The sequence below is a fragment of the Episyrphus balteatus genome, chromosome 1 (assembly GCF_945859705.1).
Source record: "Episyrphus balteatus chromosome 1, idEpiBalt1.1, whole genome shotgun sequence".
NCBI lineage: Eukaryota > Metazoa > Arthropoda > Insecta > Diptera > Syrphidae > Episyrphus > Episyrphus balteatus.
Genome location: NC_079134.1, coordinates 121,370,097 through 121,391,428, shown reverse-complemented (window position 1 = coordinate 121,391,428; position 21,332 = coordinate 121,370,097). Strand labels below are relative to the sequence as shown.

General features: G+C 30.5%; 1 protein-coding gene across 2 annotated transcripts; it reads left to right on the top strand.

Moving 5' to 3' along the window:
* Positions 1 to 516: 516 nt before the first annotated feature.
* Positions 517 to 20,194, top strand: LOC129905603 (uncharacterized). Of its 2 annotated transcripts, none has more exons than XM_055981129.1 (13): positions 517 to 810; positions 8,272 to 9,112; positions 9,214 to 9,461; positions 9,709 to 10,062; positions 10,127 to 10,322; positions 10,472 to 10,573; positions 13,654 to 13,849; positions 13,926 to 14,114; positions 14,180 to 14,322; positions 14,383 to 14,810; positions 14,901 to 15,050; positions 15,114 to 15,257; positions 19,199 to 20,194. In XM_055981129.1, the coding sequence occupies exons 2-13, from the start codon at positions 8,628 to 8,630 to the stop codon at positions 20,011 to 20,013; spliced, it is 3,450 nt and encodes a 1,149-aa protein (XP_055837104.1). In that variant the 5' UTR covers positions 517 to 810; positions 8,272 to 8,627; the 3' UTR covers positions 20,014 to 20,194. The 2 variants fall into 2 exon arrangements, with proteins under 2 accessions (XP_055837104.1, XP_055837105.1); XM_055981130.1 differs by lacking the exon at positions 517 to 810 and adding an exon at positions 2,314 to 2,383.
* Positions 20,195 to 21,332: the final 1,138 nt, after the last annotated feature.

Here is a 21,332-nt window from a genome sequence, read left to right as displayed (position 1 = left end):
AAATTTTCCCCGTGAAAAGTGTAGCGGTTATTACTCCCTCAATTTGAAAATGATAAAAACCACTAAGCCAAGAAATTAGGTAGGCATGTCCGCAAGTATTTGTCCTGAGATTATCTTAAAGTAGATTGATGCAGCAATTTGAAATGTCCTAACCAAAGTGATTATTTCAAATATACATATACATAAAATAAATAAATATATCTATGTATATACAGAGATATCAAAACATTCAAAGTTATTGTGCTTTTATAGTCCTTTATCATGTGTATTTTGTACAAATATCTTCTACATACATATATATATATATTTATATAAAGCCTCAACAGCTTAAGAAATGTGGTTTGATAAACAACGAATTTGATTGCATTATGTATGCCAGAAAATGATTGTTACCATCATGAAAAAATAGTACAAAAAGAATAAAATACAGAGACATGCGCAATATTTATAACTCTCGCAGTTTTTATTATTCAAGTTCATCTCAGTTCGGGGGTTGTGAGAAGAAATAAGAGTGTTTTTTCTTATAAAATAAATTGACAAATAAATATTTTAATATAATTAAAATATTGCCTACCAATAAAAGATACAAATAAGTGTGAATTAAATAAGATAAATGTAGGTGTTCAGCTTAAAAACCGTAATAAAACAAGTGGTGTTTAAACTTTTTGGATATGCGACACACAAAGTGGCTTTAATAAGAAAAAATCTGATAAGGAAAAAAAGAGTTCTCTTGATGCTTTAAATATAATCATTTAACACATCGAAAATCAAAAATCCTACGAATTGGCAGAGCATCCTTTGTGCACCCAGGTATGTAGGTTTTTTCTAATTAAGCTGCGGTCCTCATCTTCATGTCACACCCATTTTTTTTTCTTTAAATTTTGCAAAATTTTGTATTTTAAAAGCAATTGATTGAAATTGTTTGTTCATAAACACAGTCTAAATGGCTTTCTTGAAGACGGAAAAATTTAGATTTTACTCAGTCAAAAATGTTCTTTCATTCGTGCATTTCTATTTAGAAAAAAAAAAGAAAATGTGTGAAAGAAAACATCAAGCATCATCATCATCATCATACATCAATAGGCCTATGAGGCGATGGTTAAAAAGCAATTTATATTCTATTTTAACAGGGGCTTCTGCTCTTATCATAAACGTTAAAGAAACAAAAAAAAAAAAATTGTGAAAAAAAGAAGAAGGAAACCCAATGTGGTGCATGCATAAATATTAACGATTTATTAATTATGTTTACTCAATTGCTGACTGTAACTTCAGGTATCATTAATTCATCTTCAGCATCAAGGCATCTTTTGCATTGCACTCTGAGATGGATGGATGGTACTGATGCTCACCAGACATAAACACAAATAAAATGGATATGTGTAGTTGGGCTAACAACATGCAATTCATTTGAGTGTACACACAACAACCAACAACGCAATGTTTTAGCTTTTATTCAAAAATGGAAAAATGTCCTTTGACATTTTTTCTTCCTGATTCATAACTCCAAATGAGTATGGCCTACATCGATTTAAGACGAAAGTCTACTTAAGCCTCCGTAAAAACATATTTTTATTAGTTATGGTTAAAACTTCAGTGAGGATAGTTATAGTTACCGGAAATATTTTTCTTGCAAAAAAAAAAGACATTTTAGAAAAAAAAAATATAGTTTTATCACTTTTGTTTGAAAAAATTTATAAGGTTTTGTGTTAAAAAATCCAAAATAAAATACATAGTTGGAGAAATATTTAATTGTAAAAATCATAGCTTTTGTTAATTAGAGCGCGAATTAGTTACCTAAATTTGTTTTAATTATCAAGTTTCTTTTTTTAAAAAAGTGCCATTAATTGGAATTTGAAATTGTTGATCAAATTAAAAAAAAAAAATCTTATTTTAAAAATGCAAATGTGATCCTTACCTTAATTAATTTTTAATTTTAACTAATTTCCTTATAATTTTTTCTTTAATGCTAATTTATGAAAAATGCACTCCTGAGAGCAAAGCATACTTACATTCAGTTTAAACTCTGAATAACGAAAGACCCAGTTACAAGCATATTTTTTATAACTGAATTACAAGTCTTGGCTATTCCTTATTACATTTCATAATGTTTTTAAAAATATCCAACTTTTGAATTTACAAAAATTCAAAAATATTCAAATAATGGTATTTTAATTAAAAACTGAAGAATTTAAAAACTAAACTAACTTATTAAATTAATTATAATTATTCGCGGAACATTTCATTAAGTATTTTACAACTGAACAGTTAAAAGAATTTGCATTTGAATCACAATAAATAGTACTGACATTACTAAACCAATACTTGAAAAACAAGTAATGAGCAAAAATAATTGCGTTTATCATATGAAGAAGTTTTCATTCACGTGAGTATCAAGAAAATTGTAATTAAATTATTAAGGTAATATTAAAATTATAGAAAATTTTCAAAAAGTGCATTTTTGGATTTTTAAAAATATTTCAAAATTTTTTTTTGAAAAATCAATTTTTTGAAAACGGGTTGGTGAAAAATTTTGAAATTTTGTTTTTATGAGTAAATTAATTATTTCTTTAAAATGGCATACCAACTTTTTTTTGAAAAATGTTAGAAATTTTTTATATATAAAAAATTATTTTTTTAAAAAACGGTTCTAACGATTTAGGAAATTTTTTTCTAAAAATGGCATATATTTAAAATGGCATACTTGGTTTTTTGTAAATCATAATTTAAAACGGTGTTTCTTTAATAAAAAGCTTTAACATAAGAGTTACTTTTATCATAAGAGCAAGTACGTGCGACCCCAGTCGTGCATTTTATTTTGTGTTATATTTATTAATACTTGTAGAAATTTACTTAAAATTTATTGATTAATTGCATTTAAGTAAAAATTAATTTTTTAAAACTATAGATACTTGTCCAAAAATCTGTAAACTGTACTTTACGATTTTATGTTATGGTACTTCAATGAAATTTTACTGTAAATACGAAAATAACCATTAAAGTTTTGTTTTAATAAATCCTGGATATTATGTATACTTATAAGTAAGTGTGGTAGTTACAAGGATATCTTTAGAACAGCAATTGTTCGTTAATGTTGGACCTTTACTTATGAAGCCCACATCATCAACAAAAAATAACTGATTCAAAGACCGCATAAAAATCTTTCGATAGTTGAAAATTCAGGTTGTCAAGTTGTTTTTGAGAGGGCCTCAGATCTAAAGTAAGAAAAACTCACAAAACAGTTTTTAGGTGATATCAATAAAAAAAAAATAGGATTAATTCAGGGTTAATCCAATACTGTATCACTTTATTGTATCCTAATTCAACTTAAAATGCTTAAGAAATACTAGAAGAAAGGTTAGTTTTTCATTAATTAAAAAAGAATTTTGAAAACTAAATTACATAATACTTAATTAGACACATAATATTTAGAAAAATAATTGCACACTTTTTTCATTATTAAAACAATTTTTTTTGGTCAATAGAATTGGAGGATACAGAATTTTAAAAGCCAAAATTTTGTATTTACAGATTTTTGGAATAGTATACATATTTTGAATTTACAGAATTTTAAAATAAGGAATATTAGAATCAAAATTTTGAAAAATACAGAATTCTGACCCCAACCCGATAAAATAATTAAGGCCCAATTCATTCACTCTCCATTAAATTTAAAGTCGCTATTAAAAATTGAAAATCTGTCAAATCGCATACGAATTATAAAATTTCCCATTTTAAATGGCGATTTTAAATTTAACTTCACATAAACTCTATTCTATTAAATTAAACAGATAAAAAGTAGAACAAATATAGATAAATGTTCTTAATTTTTCTTTGGCATTAAGTAATAAGGTCTTAAGTCACAAATTGTAGTTTTTCAGAAAATGATATTGAAGTTAGAGAAATGCATGCAAATTTATAACTTTTTGACTTGCTTATTTCTAAATAACAAAATTTTGGAGTACAGATTTCTAATATTTTCATTTGCAGAACTCTTTTTTAATGTTGAAAATTTTCAGAAAAAAGTAATTAAAAATGTATTAATTTATTTATCAAATAAAAATTAATATTAAAAAAAAAAAAATAGTGAGAAAGGGAATATTTTGTATTACACATCCTCGTATCTAATAAGTTGCCAACGAGAAGAAAGTCAGTCTATCCATTTTGACAAATTTGGGACAGTTAAGCAACAAACAGTTAGGAAAGAACTAAAGATGAAGGTTTGGAATTACAGAATTTCGAAAAGCAGAATTTTGAATTTACAGAAATTTGGAATACAGAATAACGACCCGTTCCCCATTTTCTCACTTCACAATGAAATCAAATGCGACTCCGAATTCATTATGAAAAATAGTCATGACTGTCTGCTTTAAAAATTACTAAATGATAAATTCTGACACTTTTATTTCATTTTATTTATGTTTTTTCTGTGAATTTTTACCATTATTCCAATAAATTATCTAAAATAAACACCATTTGTGCATAGTAAAAATCAATTTTGTTTTCAAGACCAAAAGTCATGTGGCATGAAAATTGTATCAAAGCGTCTGTCTGCGTTAGGCAAGTCCATCCTCCTTGAACTATGTATGCTTAAAATACTGACTTGTGACCAAGAACTTAATGCGAAAGATTCTTAAGTTAAAATGCTTTGTGGGAGAAATCTTGTTAACATAAAAAGTAGTCAAAAAGGTTTTTTTTTTTTCATTTTCTGTAATTTAGTACAACTGCACAGAAATGATAATAATGACTAATGAAGAACGAAGATCTTCGAATTTGTTTTCGAACAAGATCAAACTCAGGGTCTTGGTCAATCTTTAATCTTTCATGGCCATCGACTAGACCAGAGATACCCAAAGGAGATGGGAAACTTTCGTACGTTTTACCCCCCAAAACCCATTTGTTTATTTTATGTTGTTGTAATCTCTTTTGTATTCGTGAATAAATGTGAAAAACACACATAGTGTAGCCACGGTGTTTTTACGCACACCTAAGCAAAAATGTACGATTTTTCACGCATACTTAGCCAAAAATGTATATTTTTTCACGCATACTTATCCAAAAATGTCTACCGCAGCTTGTAGGCAAACTCGTATGACGTCAGAAGTTTCTCATCTCTTTTGGGTATCTCTGGACTAGACTATATTCGTAAAAAACCGAAAACGATAATTTAATCTTCGATAAATATGCCAAAAAAGGTCAAATTATTGGTAAATCTTAATCAAGCTTCTTAAATGCAATAATCTATATTATTCCATACAAAATAAAAATATTTACACGAAAGGTTATAAGCGAATCATGACCGCGTAAAGAGTAAGAGCGTTTTCATAAATGCAGGACTGCAGCAGTGCTGCAAAAAAGAATTGATAATATTGTTATAATTATACGAGTGAATTTTGACTAATTTATTACTCGTTCTTAGAAACAAAGGCAAATAGTTCTAATAAGTTGGATACATTTTTTCAACAGACAGTCCTTGGATAAATAAATGCTGCAGTCCTGCATTTTTGAACTCGGCCATAACACAGCCACACAAAAAAATATAAAAGTTCTGACCTGGGGTTGCGACTAGGTTTTCCATATAGTTTTTGGGTCGCTGAAACCGAGTCCGTTTTGCCCCACCACGTCAGGTTTTCGAGATAACCTCAAAAAAAGTCACGAAAACAAAAAAATTTTTTCTCTGATCTGGATATGCGAATATGTTAATCATATAGTTTTTGGATCGCTGAATCCAGATTCGTCAATTTCGCCCTATCACGTCAGGTTTCGGAGATATCCTCAAAAAAATGTCAAAACCAAAACAACAAAATTTCTTATCTAATGCGACTAGGTTTTTCATATATTTTTTGGGTTGCTAAAACCGAATCCGAAGTCTATTTTGCCGTCACGTCAGGTTTTTGAAATATCCCCAAAAAATATCTAAACTCAAAAAAAAAGTTCTTATCTGACATCTTTGAGGATATCTCCTGAAACCTGACGTGATACGGCAAAATAGACTTCGGATTCGGTTTTAGCAACCCAAAAACTATATGAAAAACTTAGTCGCAACCCCAGATAAGAAATTTTGTTTTTTTAGTTTTTAGTGGAGTCAAATTAGCTTTATACCTCGGAATCCAGGGAAAGTCGATGCATCTGAAAAACGAATATAGGGCTGCATTATAAAAGGGTCAAATAAGAAAGTTAAAAAAAAAAATTTCACCGCTCTCGATTACAACAGTTTTTATGGAACGTTAACTGTCATTCCGTATGCAAGCGTCAATCGGAATTGCTGTCTCATTTTAGATTTTGATCAAACTTTGTAGGGATGTTCTCTAGGACTGTAAGGAAGCAAATCCATGATGATTTAATTTTAAGTTGCGTGGTTTCCCCGTTACCCGCATTCGAACTTTTTCAGAAGGTCATTTTTATGTTATTATAGCTTTGCGTCTACTAAAGATATCTTTTTGTTTGAAACGCCTTTTTAAAGCTTAAGAGTAGTAATTTTTGAATATATATTAAAAAATTACGTAATAATTATCCCTGAGTTAAAAATAACTTTTGAAAAACTGGTAATTTTGCTGATTTTTCATGGTTTTTGACTGGCTCCAGAACCTTGGCTATTATATGTAGGAAGCTTATACTTACCAAATATTAAATATAGATATTTTTCAACAAAATAAATCTAAAATGAACTCGATGGCTGTACTTCTTATGCAAAAATTTTAAGTTCAAAGTTTTGAATTTTTTGAAAAAATATTTTTTTATACTATAATTTTTTACGATTTGACTAAAGATAGAAACATGAAACTAACAGTGTGTTAAGTTGAAACTTTTAACTTTAAGTCCTCTAAATAAAATTGTGTTATTGTCATATTTTCTTAGTGTACCGCTTGTTTGAATGTTCGCAAAAATGCTAAAAAGCCAAAAAAATCCCTACTTAAGGCTATGATTGCACTATGTTTGACATAAGATAGAAGCATGAAATCAATAGTATATTTAGTTCGTACTCTTAGCTTAACACACTGTAAGTTTCACATTTCTTCGTTTAGTCAAATCGTAGAAAATGACAGTATAAAAATTAGCTTTTTTAAAATACTCAATACATTGAACTTAAAATTTTTACATACGGAGTACAGCCATCGAGTTCATTTTAGATTTATTTTGTTGAAAAATATCTATATTTAATATTTGGTAAGTATAAGCTTCCTACATATAATAGCCAAGGTTCTGGAGCCAGTCAAAAACCATGAAAAATCAGCAAAATTACAAGTTTTTCAAAAATTATTTTTAATTCAGGGATAATTATTACGTAATTTTTTAACATGTATTCAAAAATTACTACTCTTAAGCTTTAAAATGGCGTTTCAAACAAAAAGATATCTTTAGTAGACGCAAAGCTATAATAACATAAAAATGACCTTCTGAAAAAGTTCGAATGCGGGTAGCGGGGAAACCACGCAACTTAAAACTAAATCATCATGGATTTGCTTCCTTACAGTCCTAGAGAACATCCCTACAAAGTTTGATCAAAATCTAAAATGAGACAGCAATTCCGATTGACGCTTGCATACGGAATGACAGTTAACGGTCCATAAAAACTGTTGTAATCGAGAGCGGTGAAATTTTTTTTTTTAACTTTCTTATTTGACCCTTTTATAATGCAGCCCTATACTCGTTTTTCAGATGCATCGACTTTCCCTGGATTCCGAGATTTTACAAATTTTATGTCTAATTTGACTCGACTATTTGACATTTTTTTAAAGATATCTCAGAAACCTGACGTGATAGAGCAAAATTGACTTCAAATCTGGATTCAGCGATTCAAAAAATATATGATTAACATATTCGCATATCCAGATCAGAGAAAAAAAATTTTTTTCGTGACATTTTTTGAGGTCATCTCGAAAACCTGACGTGATGGGCTTCGGATTCGGCTTCAGCGACCCAAATACTATATGAAAAACCTAGTCGCAATCCCAGGTCAGAACTTTTATTTTTTTTTGTGTGGCTGTGTAATCAATGTCAAATGTCTAAAATATAATTTTTTCACCCATATTATATCAAAAACAACTTTTTGGCCTTTTTTTCTTTGATCATTTGAAAGATATCGCTGAAAACCGTCAATTCAGCTGAAAATATTTTCCTTTATGTAACAAAATGCTAATTTTTCTTCGTCATATCGTGAAAGTTCATTTTCGTTGAAAAAAACTATTTTACCTGAAATGAATGTGAAATTTGTTGAATTCAAATTGGTAGTGTTAGCTATAGAATGACCATATATCTTTTATTTCTTTTCAGACCCTTAAACACCAAATTGCAGCGAAGATTTATAAGATTGAAATCTTTAAATAATATTTAACATAAAAGAACTTACAAAGACATATGATCTCAAAATTAATTTCAATGGAAAACAGAAAAACAAAAGCCGTCAAAATGAAATCAAAATACCAAAACACCCCAACCTATTTAAAAACATACTTCCGATTATCGTTTTCTACGTAAGCTTGTGGTTGCAAAACTACACTTCGTATCTTAGGAATAAATTTAGACTAATTAATATAAAGCTCATAAAGATAATAAATAATAATGAGCATTATAACAAAAATTCAAAAACACATTCTGTGATCTTTTATTGCGTCACAAAAAATGTGTTTATGTTGAAATGTTACAAAAGCAGATTTAATCAAATACTACTCAAATTATATCATCATTCAAAGAGCAAAGGATTTTTTTCTATCAAAAATAAAGTAATTTCATTACGAAACTATTTTAAAAGAATTAGAATAAATGTACGGTTACATTTCTTTATAAATGTAATTATAGTATTGATGAGTATTTGGAGATATAATCAAAATCGATCTACAACAGTTGATAGTAGTTTAAGAACGAAAAGTACAAAACGAGCAACAACATCAAAATCTAAATGTATACTTTTCCGAATCATTGTCTTGTTGATTTCTACGACACTTTTAACTCCTGTCTCCAGCACGGCAACACCATTTCATACGAATTCTAAGTATGGAACCAATACGATTAAAACTAAATATGGACTATTAAGAGGAATTGTTGTTAGGTCTTCGCCGCTGGTTGAAGCATTTTTAGGAATACCATACGCATCGCCACCTATCGGAAGTTTGAGGTAAGTATAAGGAGCGATATGGGTCGAAGCTGTCATAAAATTATGAAGACGGTTAAACTTTGGTCGAAAACATATAAAATTCACGGCTTCTTTTCCCTCAGGTTTATGCCTCCAATAACCCCTTCTCCATGGAAAAACATACGAAATGCTGACAGGTTTTCCCCAGTATGTCCCCAAATAGTTCCCATGCCACCAAATGGCCCAGAAGCCCTTCTTGAAGTTCCAAGAGCTCGCCTGGTGCAGTTTCGCCGACTTTTACCACTGCTTGGTAATCAATCTGAGGATTGCTTATACTTAAACATTTATGCCCCAATTAAATCCACTCAGCCAAACAATAGTTATCAAACTCGTAAGTTTATTTTACAATTTGTTCAGGATTTTTTGACGTTATAAGATTTAATTTAAATGTAATTTTTGTAAGGCAAACGGCTTCAATTCCGTAGTGCATTGCAGTGTGTTTATCAATAACTGCAAGCATATCGGGAGTGAAGCTGTTTAGGCTTTAAAATCAACTAATTTTTCCATGACTTTTGTTCCCTTATAAAACTACTTAAAGAAAAAAAACAATTCAAAAAATATTCATTCTTAATTTAAAGATTCCAAGCTGCAGCATACTGCCGATACTGCTAACTTATCAACAATCTTGTATATTCATGGTGAATCATATGAATGGAACTCAGGGAATCCATATGATGGCTCAGAACTTGCTGCTCGTGGAAATGTTATAGTCGTTACCATAAATTTTCGTCTTGGAATATTAGGTTTCTTAAAAACTGGTGGAAAAGAAAGTGCTCAGGGTAATTTTGGTCTTATGGACTTGGTTGCTGGTCTTCATTGGCTGAAAGAGAATCTACCAGCTTTTGGTGGAGATTCGAATAAAATAGCAGTGATGGGACATGGAACTGGTGCTGCCTTAGCAAATATTTTATTAGTTTCACCAGTTTCAAGTGGTAATTAAAGTTTTTCTTCTTTTTTTAAATATAAATTCCAAAGTAAATTTAACATTCTTGGTAGATCTTATAAAAAGAGCAATTCTTGTGAGTGGATCAGCACTTTCACCATGGGCAATACAAAAATTTCCACTCTTGGTCAAAAGACGAGTGGCAGAACAAACAGGATGTCATGGTGATCTTCTCATTGATGATCTTGCACCTTGCTTACGGACTAAGAAACTATCGGAATTGCTTGCTGTTAAAATCGATTATCCAAGGTGATTTTTTATTATTATATTTATATAACCTCAACAAAAATAACAGCAACTTATTAAAAAAAAAAATTAAATATTGTACATTACGAAACAAGTTTTAACTAATATAATATCTAATAAATTTTTAACTTTTATTTTATTTTTGTTCAAAGATTTCTCGCTGGTTTTGCCCCATTCGTAGACGGAACAGTAATATCTCTCAACAGAGATGTATTCAAAACTTTGAAACTACCAACAGAATCTGCAATTTTAAGGTAAAAATATTAACTGTTAATTTTGCGTCGATACGAATCACAAAAATTCATAAATTCATTTTTCTGAGCCTCTTGGAGGTAGTAAATTTCTTAACTTTCCTGGATGTTATCTCTTCAAATAAAATATTAATTTATACTTTAATATTAATATATAGGTAATTCAATAACCAATTGATCTACTTTAATCATTTTGACTATTTGGGTTCGTCTTCTTTCGCAGTACTGAGCGCTTTGAAGGACCTGTTACGAATATTTTTCAAAATTAGAAAATTATCGTTCAAATTTAATTTGTTAAATTAAAATTTTGTTCAGCAATAGAAAGATATGTATGTTATTAACTATTTAAATTTTTCTCAAAGAAAAAAATGTTACACATACACCACAGTGACCCACAAATTATTCGATTTGTGTAAAAGTAATCTTTGGTCTTGGGTGCACTGAAATATTCAAAGTCGATTCTTGTTGGACTTTAGTCAGTTTTTCTTTATTCTCTATGTTTTGTCCTACCGCTATAGCTCTAGCGTAACTCCTTCCTACTTTTTTTTTTTTTTTTTTTATTAGTCCTGAGTCTTGAAATGGGATGGAAAAACAGAGGCGGGTAATGCGTCCCACATTCGCCTAGTGCGGCTGAAGAAAGAATCTCTGTATTTGACGGTACGTCCGAAATTGGACTCGAGGGTAAACAGATGAGCATTCCTGGAAGCGCGAGTGCTACGGTTGAACTGTTTAAGGGGAGGAATGCAACTAGCTATTTCTTCTGAGCATTGCTTATAAAAATAACGATAGAACAACGTGAGGCATGAGACGTTACGCCGGTGCTCGAGAGACGTAATTGTATCAGTTATTGATCTATCACCTATCATTTTTATAGCTCTATTTTGTATTCTATCCAAGAAACTCAACGACGTTATTGGAGCACCTACCCATATGTGGGAGTTATATTCGAGCTTTGGACGGATATATGCCTTATAAATAACTGCTAGATCAGACGGGGAGAAAAATTTCTTACATCTTCGGAGGAAACCTAAACATTTAGCAGCGGATTTAGCGGTGTCAAATATGTGTTCATTCCACAGGAGGTGGTTTGTAATGCACATACCGAGAAATGAAAGGTGGTCGGCTTCCTCGATGCAAGTACCACTCATGAAAAGTGGCATGGGAGGAAGGTTTCGCTTTAATGAAAGTAAACAGCATTGTGTTTTTGACGCAATAAATTCTACGCGATTTTTTATTCCCCATTCGACAATGCTATCAAGATCAGAATTTAATGAGTTAATCATATTAAGCCGTTCGAGATCCACATCCGAAGAACATGGGCGAGAATCAGGAAACGAATATGAAAAACTGAGAGTACTATCATCAGCAAAACAGTTGAGTGGATTAGAAGTTTCAGACAGGAGATCATTTATAAAAATGAGAAAGAGTGTCGGAGACAGAACGGAGCCCTGTGGCACACCAGCATTTATTTTGTGGGTTTCAGACTTGAATCCATCCAATACGACTTGTATTGAACGGTTCGAAAAGTAATTTCTAATCCAACGAAGAAGAGATTCATCGACGCCAAAAGCACGCATTTTCGAAAGAAAAGCTTGATGCCAAACTCTATCAAATGCCTTTAAAATATCAAGTGCAACAATCTTACTTTCTCCAAAACGATGTAAAGATTTGTTCCACTGCTCGGTGAGATAAACTATCAGATCACCAGTGGACCTGTTGCTACGAAAGCCGTACTGCCGGTCATTAAGAAGCTTCCGTTCCTCAAGATATTTCTTAAGTCCTATACCTATAAATAATTGAGAAAGAGAGGTTTTAAGTCTGAAAGTTTTTGAAATTGTGCTGTACTAATGGCGTAAGCTTACTCCTTACACTTACTTTTAATTTTTACATAAAATTTTATCCTAAGGAGTTGAATCAAAAGGGAGACAGAATAAGAATAGCCATCTTTCTATAGTATAGTATAGCTAAAAAATCCCACATTTGTTAAGTATTCATATTGATATTTGAAAAATGAAGTTATTTCAATCAATTTTTCGAAATAATCGATTTCAAAGTTAAAATTAGAGAACAAAAAAGTTAAAAAAAAAAAAACACATTGAATAGGGGAGAGGTGCGGACAGTGAGACACCCTTTTTTTAAATTGGTATATCTTAGAATGTTTTCAAGATAGCTTAACGAAACTTTGAAGTCAGTTTAAGACATATTTTATCTTAATGTTGCAAAAAAACTTGTAGTTAAAGAATGAATGAGAGCATCACATTGGACTAAAATGTAGAAAAAGTCAAAACGTCTCACTGTTTGCAAGGGGTGCGATCAGTGAGGTATTCTTAGGTGAAAAAAAATTATCGAAAACGTCAAATAATTAGTTAATTGACAAGTACATAATTAATTAATTTATGTTACTTTGACCCATTTTTTCAAAAAAAAAAAAAAATAACAAAAAAAAAAAAAGAAAGAGAAAACACTACGAAATCATATTGAAGTCATGCTAAAATAATAGATTTTTTAAAAATCTATGTCTCACTGTTTGCTTTTTAAAAATCTATGGGTCACTGTTTGCTTTTTAATAATGTCTCACTGTTTACTTTTTGTCATTTTTCGGAAAAATATAAAATTATAAAAAACGAGAAGTAATTCTATTTACATGATATTTTTTTATGAAAGAACATATAAATATAATACATAATTATGTAAAAAAAAGTTCTGTCCACTAACCAGATTTTTTTTGTGTTATACACTCTTTTATACACTCTTTTAGTATAACACTCCAAAAACTACTTTCACCTGATTTTGTGTGATATTTAACGGTGTAGGTGTATATAATACCATTGTTTATTGTTGCATATTTTGAAAATCTCCATTTTGCGGTTTGATTTTAAAAGCGCGACCTGCGGCCATGAGATTTTTCTAGATTTTTGAGGTTAGTTATAGAATGCCAAAACAAAGCTATTGAGCAAAAAAAAATTTCTTTTAGCATTCATTCCGAGGTTTACCCCTTTTTTCGCCTTATTTGACTGTACTATCCCATCAAACTGATTTCATCAAAAGGTTTTATCTTCATATATCTCTCTTTAAATTTACAGTGCGTCAGGAATTGAGTTTGCTAATTTTCCAAAGCAGGATCTAATATTTGCTTTAACCTCTGTGGAATCTTATTTGGATTTGAGTGCCCAAGACTTGGAATTTGGATTAAATGAAACACGAAAGGATCGCATTCTCAGGACTTATGTTAGAAATGTATTTCGTTATCACTTGAATGAAATATTTGCTGTATTAAAGGTAAGATAATATATATTCAACTATTTACTTGTTATTATACAAGGATGTTGTTCTTCGTTGTTTTTTGAAATTGCAGAATGAATACACCGACTGGGAAAAGGCCATACGAAATCCACTGAGTTCTAGGGATGCGACGTTATCATTTCTGAGTGATGGGCACACTGCATCACATCTGATTAAAATCGGTTATATGCACAATCTCTGCGGTGGAAAGAGCTATTTTTTACATTTTAAGCATAAAACGGAAGAAGATGAATATCCAATGGTAAAGATTACCAATACCTACTATTTTAAGCATTTATCGATTTCCTTACATTTTGGGTTTTGTAGAGATCAGGTTCAGTTAGAGGAGAAGATGTCCCTTTTTGGTTTGGTCTTCCAGTTTCACCACTCTTCCCACAAAATTATTCCTCTCAAGAGAGAAATTTAAGTTTAATTATGGTAAAACATTTATCAAATTTTGTTAAAACGGGGTACGTTTGTTTAAAAATAACTGAATATCAATTTTTTTATTAATTTTTATTTCTCCAAAGTGATCCAAACAACTCTAGTGATTCGAATATGAATAATGAGGAATTAACATCAGAAGAAAGTGAAGACTTAAATCATTCTTTTAGAAAACGTTCAAATCTTGAAAAACATTTAGAAATAAACAATACTGCGCTGGTGAAAACTTTTCACCGTGAAGAAAAGTCTTCAACAGTTTCTTCGAATCTGAATTCCATTGAATACGAGCATAAAATATTAAGAAGGAAACGTTCAAACTTACAGTTCGGACATGTGAAATTCAAAAGAAATATGGGCAAAGAAGCACTTTTCAGAAATGCAAAGTTAAATCGAAAACACACAAATTCTGTTACTGACATGCTCAATGATGAAATGGACAAGAGATCACATGGTTCAGATAGTTTGCCTTTTTGGGAGACGTATGACTCAGTTAATCAATTATATCTGGAACTAGGTGATTAATTGATTTTTAATAGTTATAAATCATTTAGAAATTAAAATTTTTAAAATATTAATCTTAAATATAATATAATTTCTATTTCAGGAAACGATGCCGGAATTCATAGTCATTACAGAGGTCATAAACTTTCAATGTGGCTTAATCTTATACCTCAACTTCATAAGCATACTAGAATAAATGAAATGCCTTTAAAGCATCATCAGTTTACGGAGGATAACGCACAGTTATTTGATGGTATTGGTTAATTTGTTTGTAAAATCAAAAGGAATTTAATATTTTGTTTGCATTCTCTTACAGGAGTTGTACGGCCTTATTTACAAAATATGCCTTTGGATGATGAGGGCCAGTTTTCTATCAAAACCCTAAGAAGTATGAGGAACTCAGCCAAGCCACCAGTTCAATCAGACGCAAGCAGTTTCCAACAAGAGGAATTTATCACTGGTACTTGCTTAGTAAAATTTAATGTCTTTCCTTACTTTGACTTAGTCAAGATAGTTTTCTTTAAAAAAATACTTTTCTTGAATACATTTTTTGTTCAAGCTTAGCTTCAGTGCAACCATTTATGTAAAGTTTGTTCCAGATCTCAATTTTAATATTTCAGAACTTATTTAGTTTTTATTAAAAATTCGCTTAGATAAATGTGATCATACTACTGCTCCTTGTTAAAATAAGAACAATTTGATGAGAAAATTCAGAAAAAGAAAGCATTCTTACTTGACGCCTTGATGGAAAGTGGCAATGATCATTTTTTTTTCTTTAATATCGTTTCAAAACATTAAATAGAATGTTTGAGATTTTGAAAATGAGGACAACACTTCTTTTACACTCAATTATTTAGTTGGTTTCAAAAGCAAGATGAAATACAACCTTTTGTAGTCTTAGATTAGAAAAATGTTGTAGGTTTTTGAACGCAAAAACATATATTTTTGTCTTAAACCGATTCAGAGTTCGGCTATTCTGTTTCTTATTTAGATAAGATTATAATTAAGGTGGAATTAGTTAGAACAATTTTGAAAATCGATTCAAACTGCCATATATCTGTATGTATTTTTAAATTTTTAAACAAAAAGTATTAACAAATATATCCAACTTCAAACTTAAACATATATATTTGTTATATTCATATTTTATATTTATATTTTTTGAAACAGATATTATTAAGCCTAGGAATTTAAGGAATTTGACAAGGCAAGCAAGTTCGAATCCCGGTGGGCCCACACGTAAAAAGTTTTCAGTTACAATGATAAACTAAATATGTTATTGCAGAAAAAAGCAAAATTAGTTAACTTAATATTGTTCACCAAAACTGAGCCAAAAATTACATATAAAAACACTTTGAATCAAAAGAAAATCACTATAATAATTTGTGTTGCACTTTTTAATCGATTTAGTGCACACATTAAAAAAAAAAAAAGCTAGAAGTTGATCCTCCTATACGCTATACCTGGGGTCGAATTACGTCATACGTTCTTTAACGTATGGTTGCTATGTGTCCTTATCTTGTTCTACCGATTAGATAGAGACAGCAATAGTCAAAACGTTAAAGTATTTTCGTAATCGTGTGCCGTGATTCCAGAAGGGTTTCAGAATTCTGAACTCTTTTAAGTTGATTTAAATTACCTAAAAAAGTAATAAAAAACTGAATATTCAAATTGACGAGTAATTCCACTTGTATAGTTCAATGGTTTATTTTTCGGATTTTTTTGGTAGTGAAAATGTCAACTTTATATGAAGTTTATTGGTTCTAAGAAACAGTCGACCAAAAACTATTGCTTTAAAGCCTCTGTTATCTACGCGACTTTATTTTCGTTCTTATGTTTATTATTTTACATACATAGGTACTCATAATATTTTCTAAAATGACCTTTTTTTGCCAAAATGTTGTTAATCGATTTTTTTTACAACTGGTACTTATCTGCAACACATTTAAATGAGCTTTATTTTATTTGAAATATATTGATATTATCTTTACTACAATTTCAACTACTCGACAATAGCTGCGTTCCTTTGGAAATTTTTATCTACTGCTTAGTACTTAAAGCTGCTTTGGACTACTTTTTCAATATAGCAAAAGTAGTTCAAAGTAGTTTTAAGTACTAAGCAGTAGATAAATATACAATTATTATTTAATTTTTTTTTGATTAAAAGTAAAATCTAGCAAAATATGTTTTAGTGGAGTCAAATTAGATTTATACCTCGGAATCCAGGGAAAGTCGATGAATCTGTAAAACTAGTATAGGGCTGCATTATTAAAAGGTTAAATAAGAAAGTTAAAAAAAATTTCACCGCTCTCGATTACAACAATTTTCAAGGACCGTTTACTGTCATTCCGTATGCAAGCGTTCAATCGGAATTGCTGTCTCATTTTAGATTTTGCTCTTTGTACGGATGTTCTCTAGGACTGTAAGGAAGCAAATCCATGATGATTTAATTTAAAGTTGCGTGGTTTCCCCGCTACCCGCATTTGAACTTTTGCAAAACGTCATTTTCATGTTACTATAGTAACCAATTTTATGCTTAATTTTATTCGACTATTTAACAATTCTCAATAAACAAATTAAGTTTGTAATTTTGTTGCAAAATATTAACGTTTTATAATACACTCCTGCTCAAATTTATCGCACATCCAATTTTTTTTACAGAAAAGTCCTATTATAACTTTATGTCACGGTATCATGGTTATTTTCTCAAATGAGACAGGAGTGATCTTAAATTTAAGGTATCGAATAAAATATTTGTGGGGAAGATTTTGGGAGAGATTTGATGAAGTGTCTGTCATTACGCGAACCTTTTAGACAAGAGTCATAAATTTTCATGCAGTAAAACCTGGTTTACAACACGTACGGAGTAAGTGAGCTCTGATAGACCTACGTTAAGTACCAAAAGGTACTTGACTGATATCCTCCAATAGCATGCGGTTCCAATCACCACTAGATTTGGTCCACAGTTTAGTCTGATGCACGATAATGCGTGCTAGAGTGGTTTGAGAATATCTTCAAGATTTTAATATGCCTGCTTTGGATTGACCACACAGAAATTCGGACTTAAATTCAATACAACAAGTCTAGGAAATGTTGAAGAGGCTTATTCGCTACCGAAATGTAATTCCAAGCAGTCTTGATGAACTGAAAACTGCAGTGAAGGAAAAGTTACATCAAAACCTTCAAAAGTTAATTCGTGGAATGAACAGATGACTCCAAATTGTCATATGCGCTAGAGGAGACAATACCAAGTATTGAATAAAATTATTGGAAAGAACTGTCACTTCCTTGCATTCTTTAAAATTTGTTTTCTTAAAAAACTAAAATTATTTTAATATCAGCTTTCTGACCTTAAATTGCTAAAATTGGTATATCTTGGTTTTTTGGTTGGTAATACTGTTGCAGTTTAGCATATTTTCAACTTGCTAAACAATATGCAATCACAAAAATATGCACCCAAAGAATTTTAAAGCCATTTTAAATAAAATACAGGGGTATAACTTAAGAAGAAAAAAGTGTGCGTTAATTTTGAGCAGGAGTTTATTTATTTCTATGTCCTCGATTTATACTCTTTTTTTTTTCAATTCCAAAATTATTACTTCACAAGAAAATAATAATACAGTTTTAGAGATCAGATTTAAATTATTTCTATCTTCGTGACCTTTGTTAGAGATCAGACTTAAGCACTTCATATATTAAGCTATGAATGATTAACAACAAAATGTTGAATGTTAATAAATGCTAATTATATTAGTGATACAAAAGTTTTACTAGACGTTTTAAATTTTTTAATATAAGAAAATGTTACACATACACCACAGTGTCCCTCTATATATAAAAATGAAAGCAGTTGGGCTCTACCGATGGTACTTAAGCTGCAAGGTTCTTATATTTTTATAGGGTTTCGCCATTATTTCCAAAAACCACTGCAAAGAGTCAAATATAACGTACTACTGGCAAAGACCGCTGTCCATCAAAGAATTATGACAATATCTTTTTTTAATAAAATTTCAGAAATGACACTTATGTATATTATTGACAAAGTGTTTTAGTTCTTGACATAATCTATAAGCTTATGACAAAATTATTTCAAATTAAAAAAAAAAAAAAACAAGTCCAATCGTTTAAGTTTCTGTCATTTTTATCGCCTCTTATGTATTTATATAGAACGATAGTTGCGATGGAACTTTAACGCAATCTTGACAAGTTGGCAGTTGCTCAAAATATAGCTTAAATTTGCATTTGTTGTTCTTTTGCGTTAAATGAATGTTATCATATGTTCTTATTTGCTTTTTAGCATTCAAATTATTACCCTATTTATTTTATATTTGAAATTATAGTATTTAAATAGCTTAAACAGAAACACATTTTTAATTCTATGCCAATTTTTCTGTATTCCAGATTGTGGTATTAATACAACTCAGTTTGACAATGTCGTATTTCATACAACATTCGTCAACAGCTCTAATTCATCAGAGAACTTACCAAACGTTCTAGGAAATCTTGAAGTACTTCGACGACTAACCGGCAAACAACTTCAAAGTTATACAGCTGCATTTATGGCAACCGTTGCAGTCGGATGTTTTCTACTTGTTCTGAACGTAATAATATTCGCAGGAATATACCATCAACGTGAAAAAAGAGCCAAAGATAATAAAAAGAAGGAACAACTTGAAGAACACGAGATTTTTCTAAACATTCCTGCAAAAAGTGCACTCAGTATCGATTGCCCACAAACAGAAACGGAAAAATTGTCTCCACCTGGAAGTAATTTTTTCGATCAAAACACTAGCCAATCATCTGAAAAGGACCATTATGTAGACACAGAAAATAAAATGTTTAGCGAAATGGGTTGGGTTTGTAGTACAACAACTCTAGATCTCTTGAATATAAAATCATCTAGAGACAATTTAAGTGGAAGCACATGTTCGGTACCACATGACAATACACCATTCAAACATGACAGTCATGATGGTTTAATACAAAAAACCCATCCTAGTCCTAAAAACGAGATGTCATATCAAGAAATCAACGATCCTAGTGGCTCATCAAAAAGTGATGGAAAAGTCTTCGACAATAATAATCCAAAGCTATTGTCTAATCCCACTTCCAAGCCTAATCAGCAAAATCAGGGTGGTATTCTAAGAATTGCTGGAGGAACTTCAACAAATTCTGGAAACAAAAAACGCGTATTCATCCAAGAAATTTCTGTGTAGTACTTATGTATGTATATTTTTTTTTCTTCTTCTCTTGTATGAATTTCTATATAATCAAAGGCAAACATAAACGCCCACCTAGTATCTTCGCTGTATTGCTCAATTGACTGCATACTATTAAGATTTTTTTAATGTGAAAGTGTTATCAGCTGTTAAATAAATATTATAAAAAACAATTTAATTATTATTTTCAGCTAAAGAGTTAAAGGATATAATGTTTTATTTTTTAGAGGCAAGTATTTATTGGTAAAAAGACATGAGTATCCGGCAGTAAGAAGAGCATGTTGGCATCCAACTTATTTTAAAAATCCATTTCTTCTTAAGCTGCCTGCTCTTTGAATTCAGGGTCTTAACTTTCGATCTATCTGTGGAAAATAATATGACACATAATTTTGAAGCTTTTGGTAGAGTATGAATGAATGGATGTGGGAAAGTTGGTAAACGAATGTCTATGGTTTTTGAGCTCTAAATTATTATGTCCGTTTCAAAATCTTTGATAAGAATTTTCAAGGCATTTGAAGAATCGTTTGGATTCCTATCGTGAACAGATTCCACATTTTGAAGAGAACTGGTGCATATTTGACCAACTAGGGCAACATTCCGGGCATCGGGTGATGTTTTGGTCTTTCCAAATGCCTTCTTTTATAATCGAAATGGCTTTTGTGTGTAAACATAACGATTTTTAGAATATAATTATTTAAGTGTGCACTTTCTTCCTAAATTAAACAACACTTCAATTTGATTTCTGTGCTTATCAATTTGTATGTTTAGATGTAACATTTTGTATACATATGTATGTACATACATATATAAACTTTTTAAGTTTTTTTTCTAGAAATAAAAGTACGCATACACCACAGTGACCCGTAAATTGATTTGTCACTTGAGTTACATGTCTAGAGATGTTTATGAATGCATAGCTAAATTAATTTTTTTTTTTCAAATATTGGTTCAAAACATGTTCATTAAATGTTGTAAAAAAACCATTATGTGCTCATTTAAGTGCATTATGAAAAGATCTAAAACTTTTATTTCAATAATTTTTCTACATAACCTAAAAAAACAACGGGGAAAACGTAAAAAACCACGTTTTTTTTATTGTTGATCATATTTGGTGTACACCAAGGCATTTAGGTTTTGATCCGGCATTTTCATAGGTGGATATTGTGGTCACTGGTCAGCAATATACCCTTACTCACATGCCCAAAAAGTCCCTAAGAATCGCGTTTGGGGCTTGGCTCCTAAAAATCCAATATAAAATATGTACATAAGTTATTAAAAAAAAAAAACACCCATGATTATGCTTAGGTTTTTGGTTT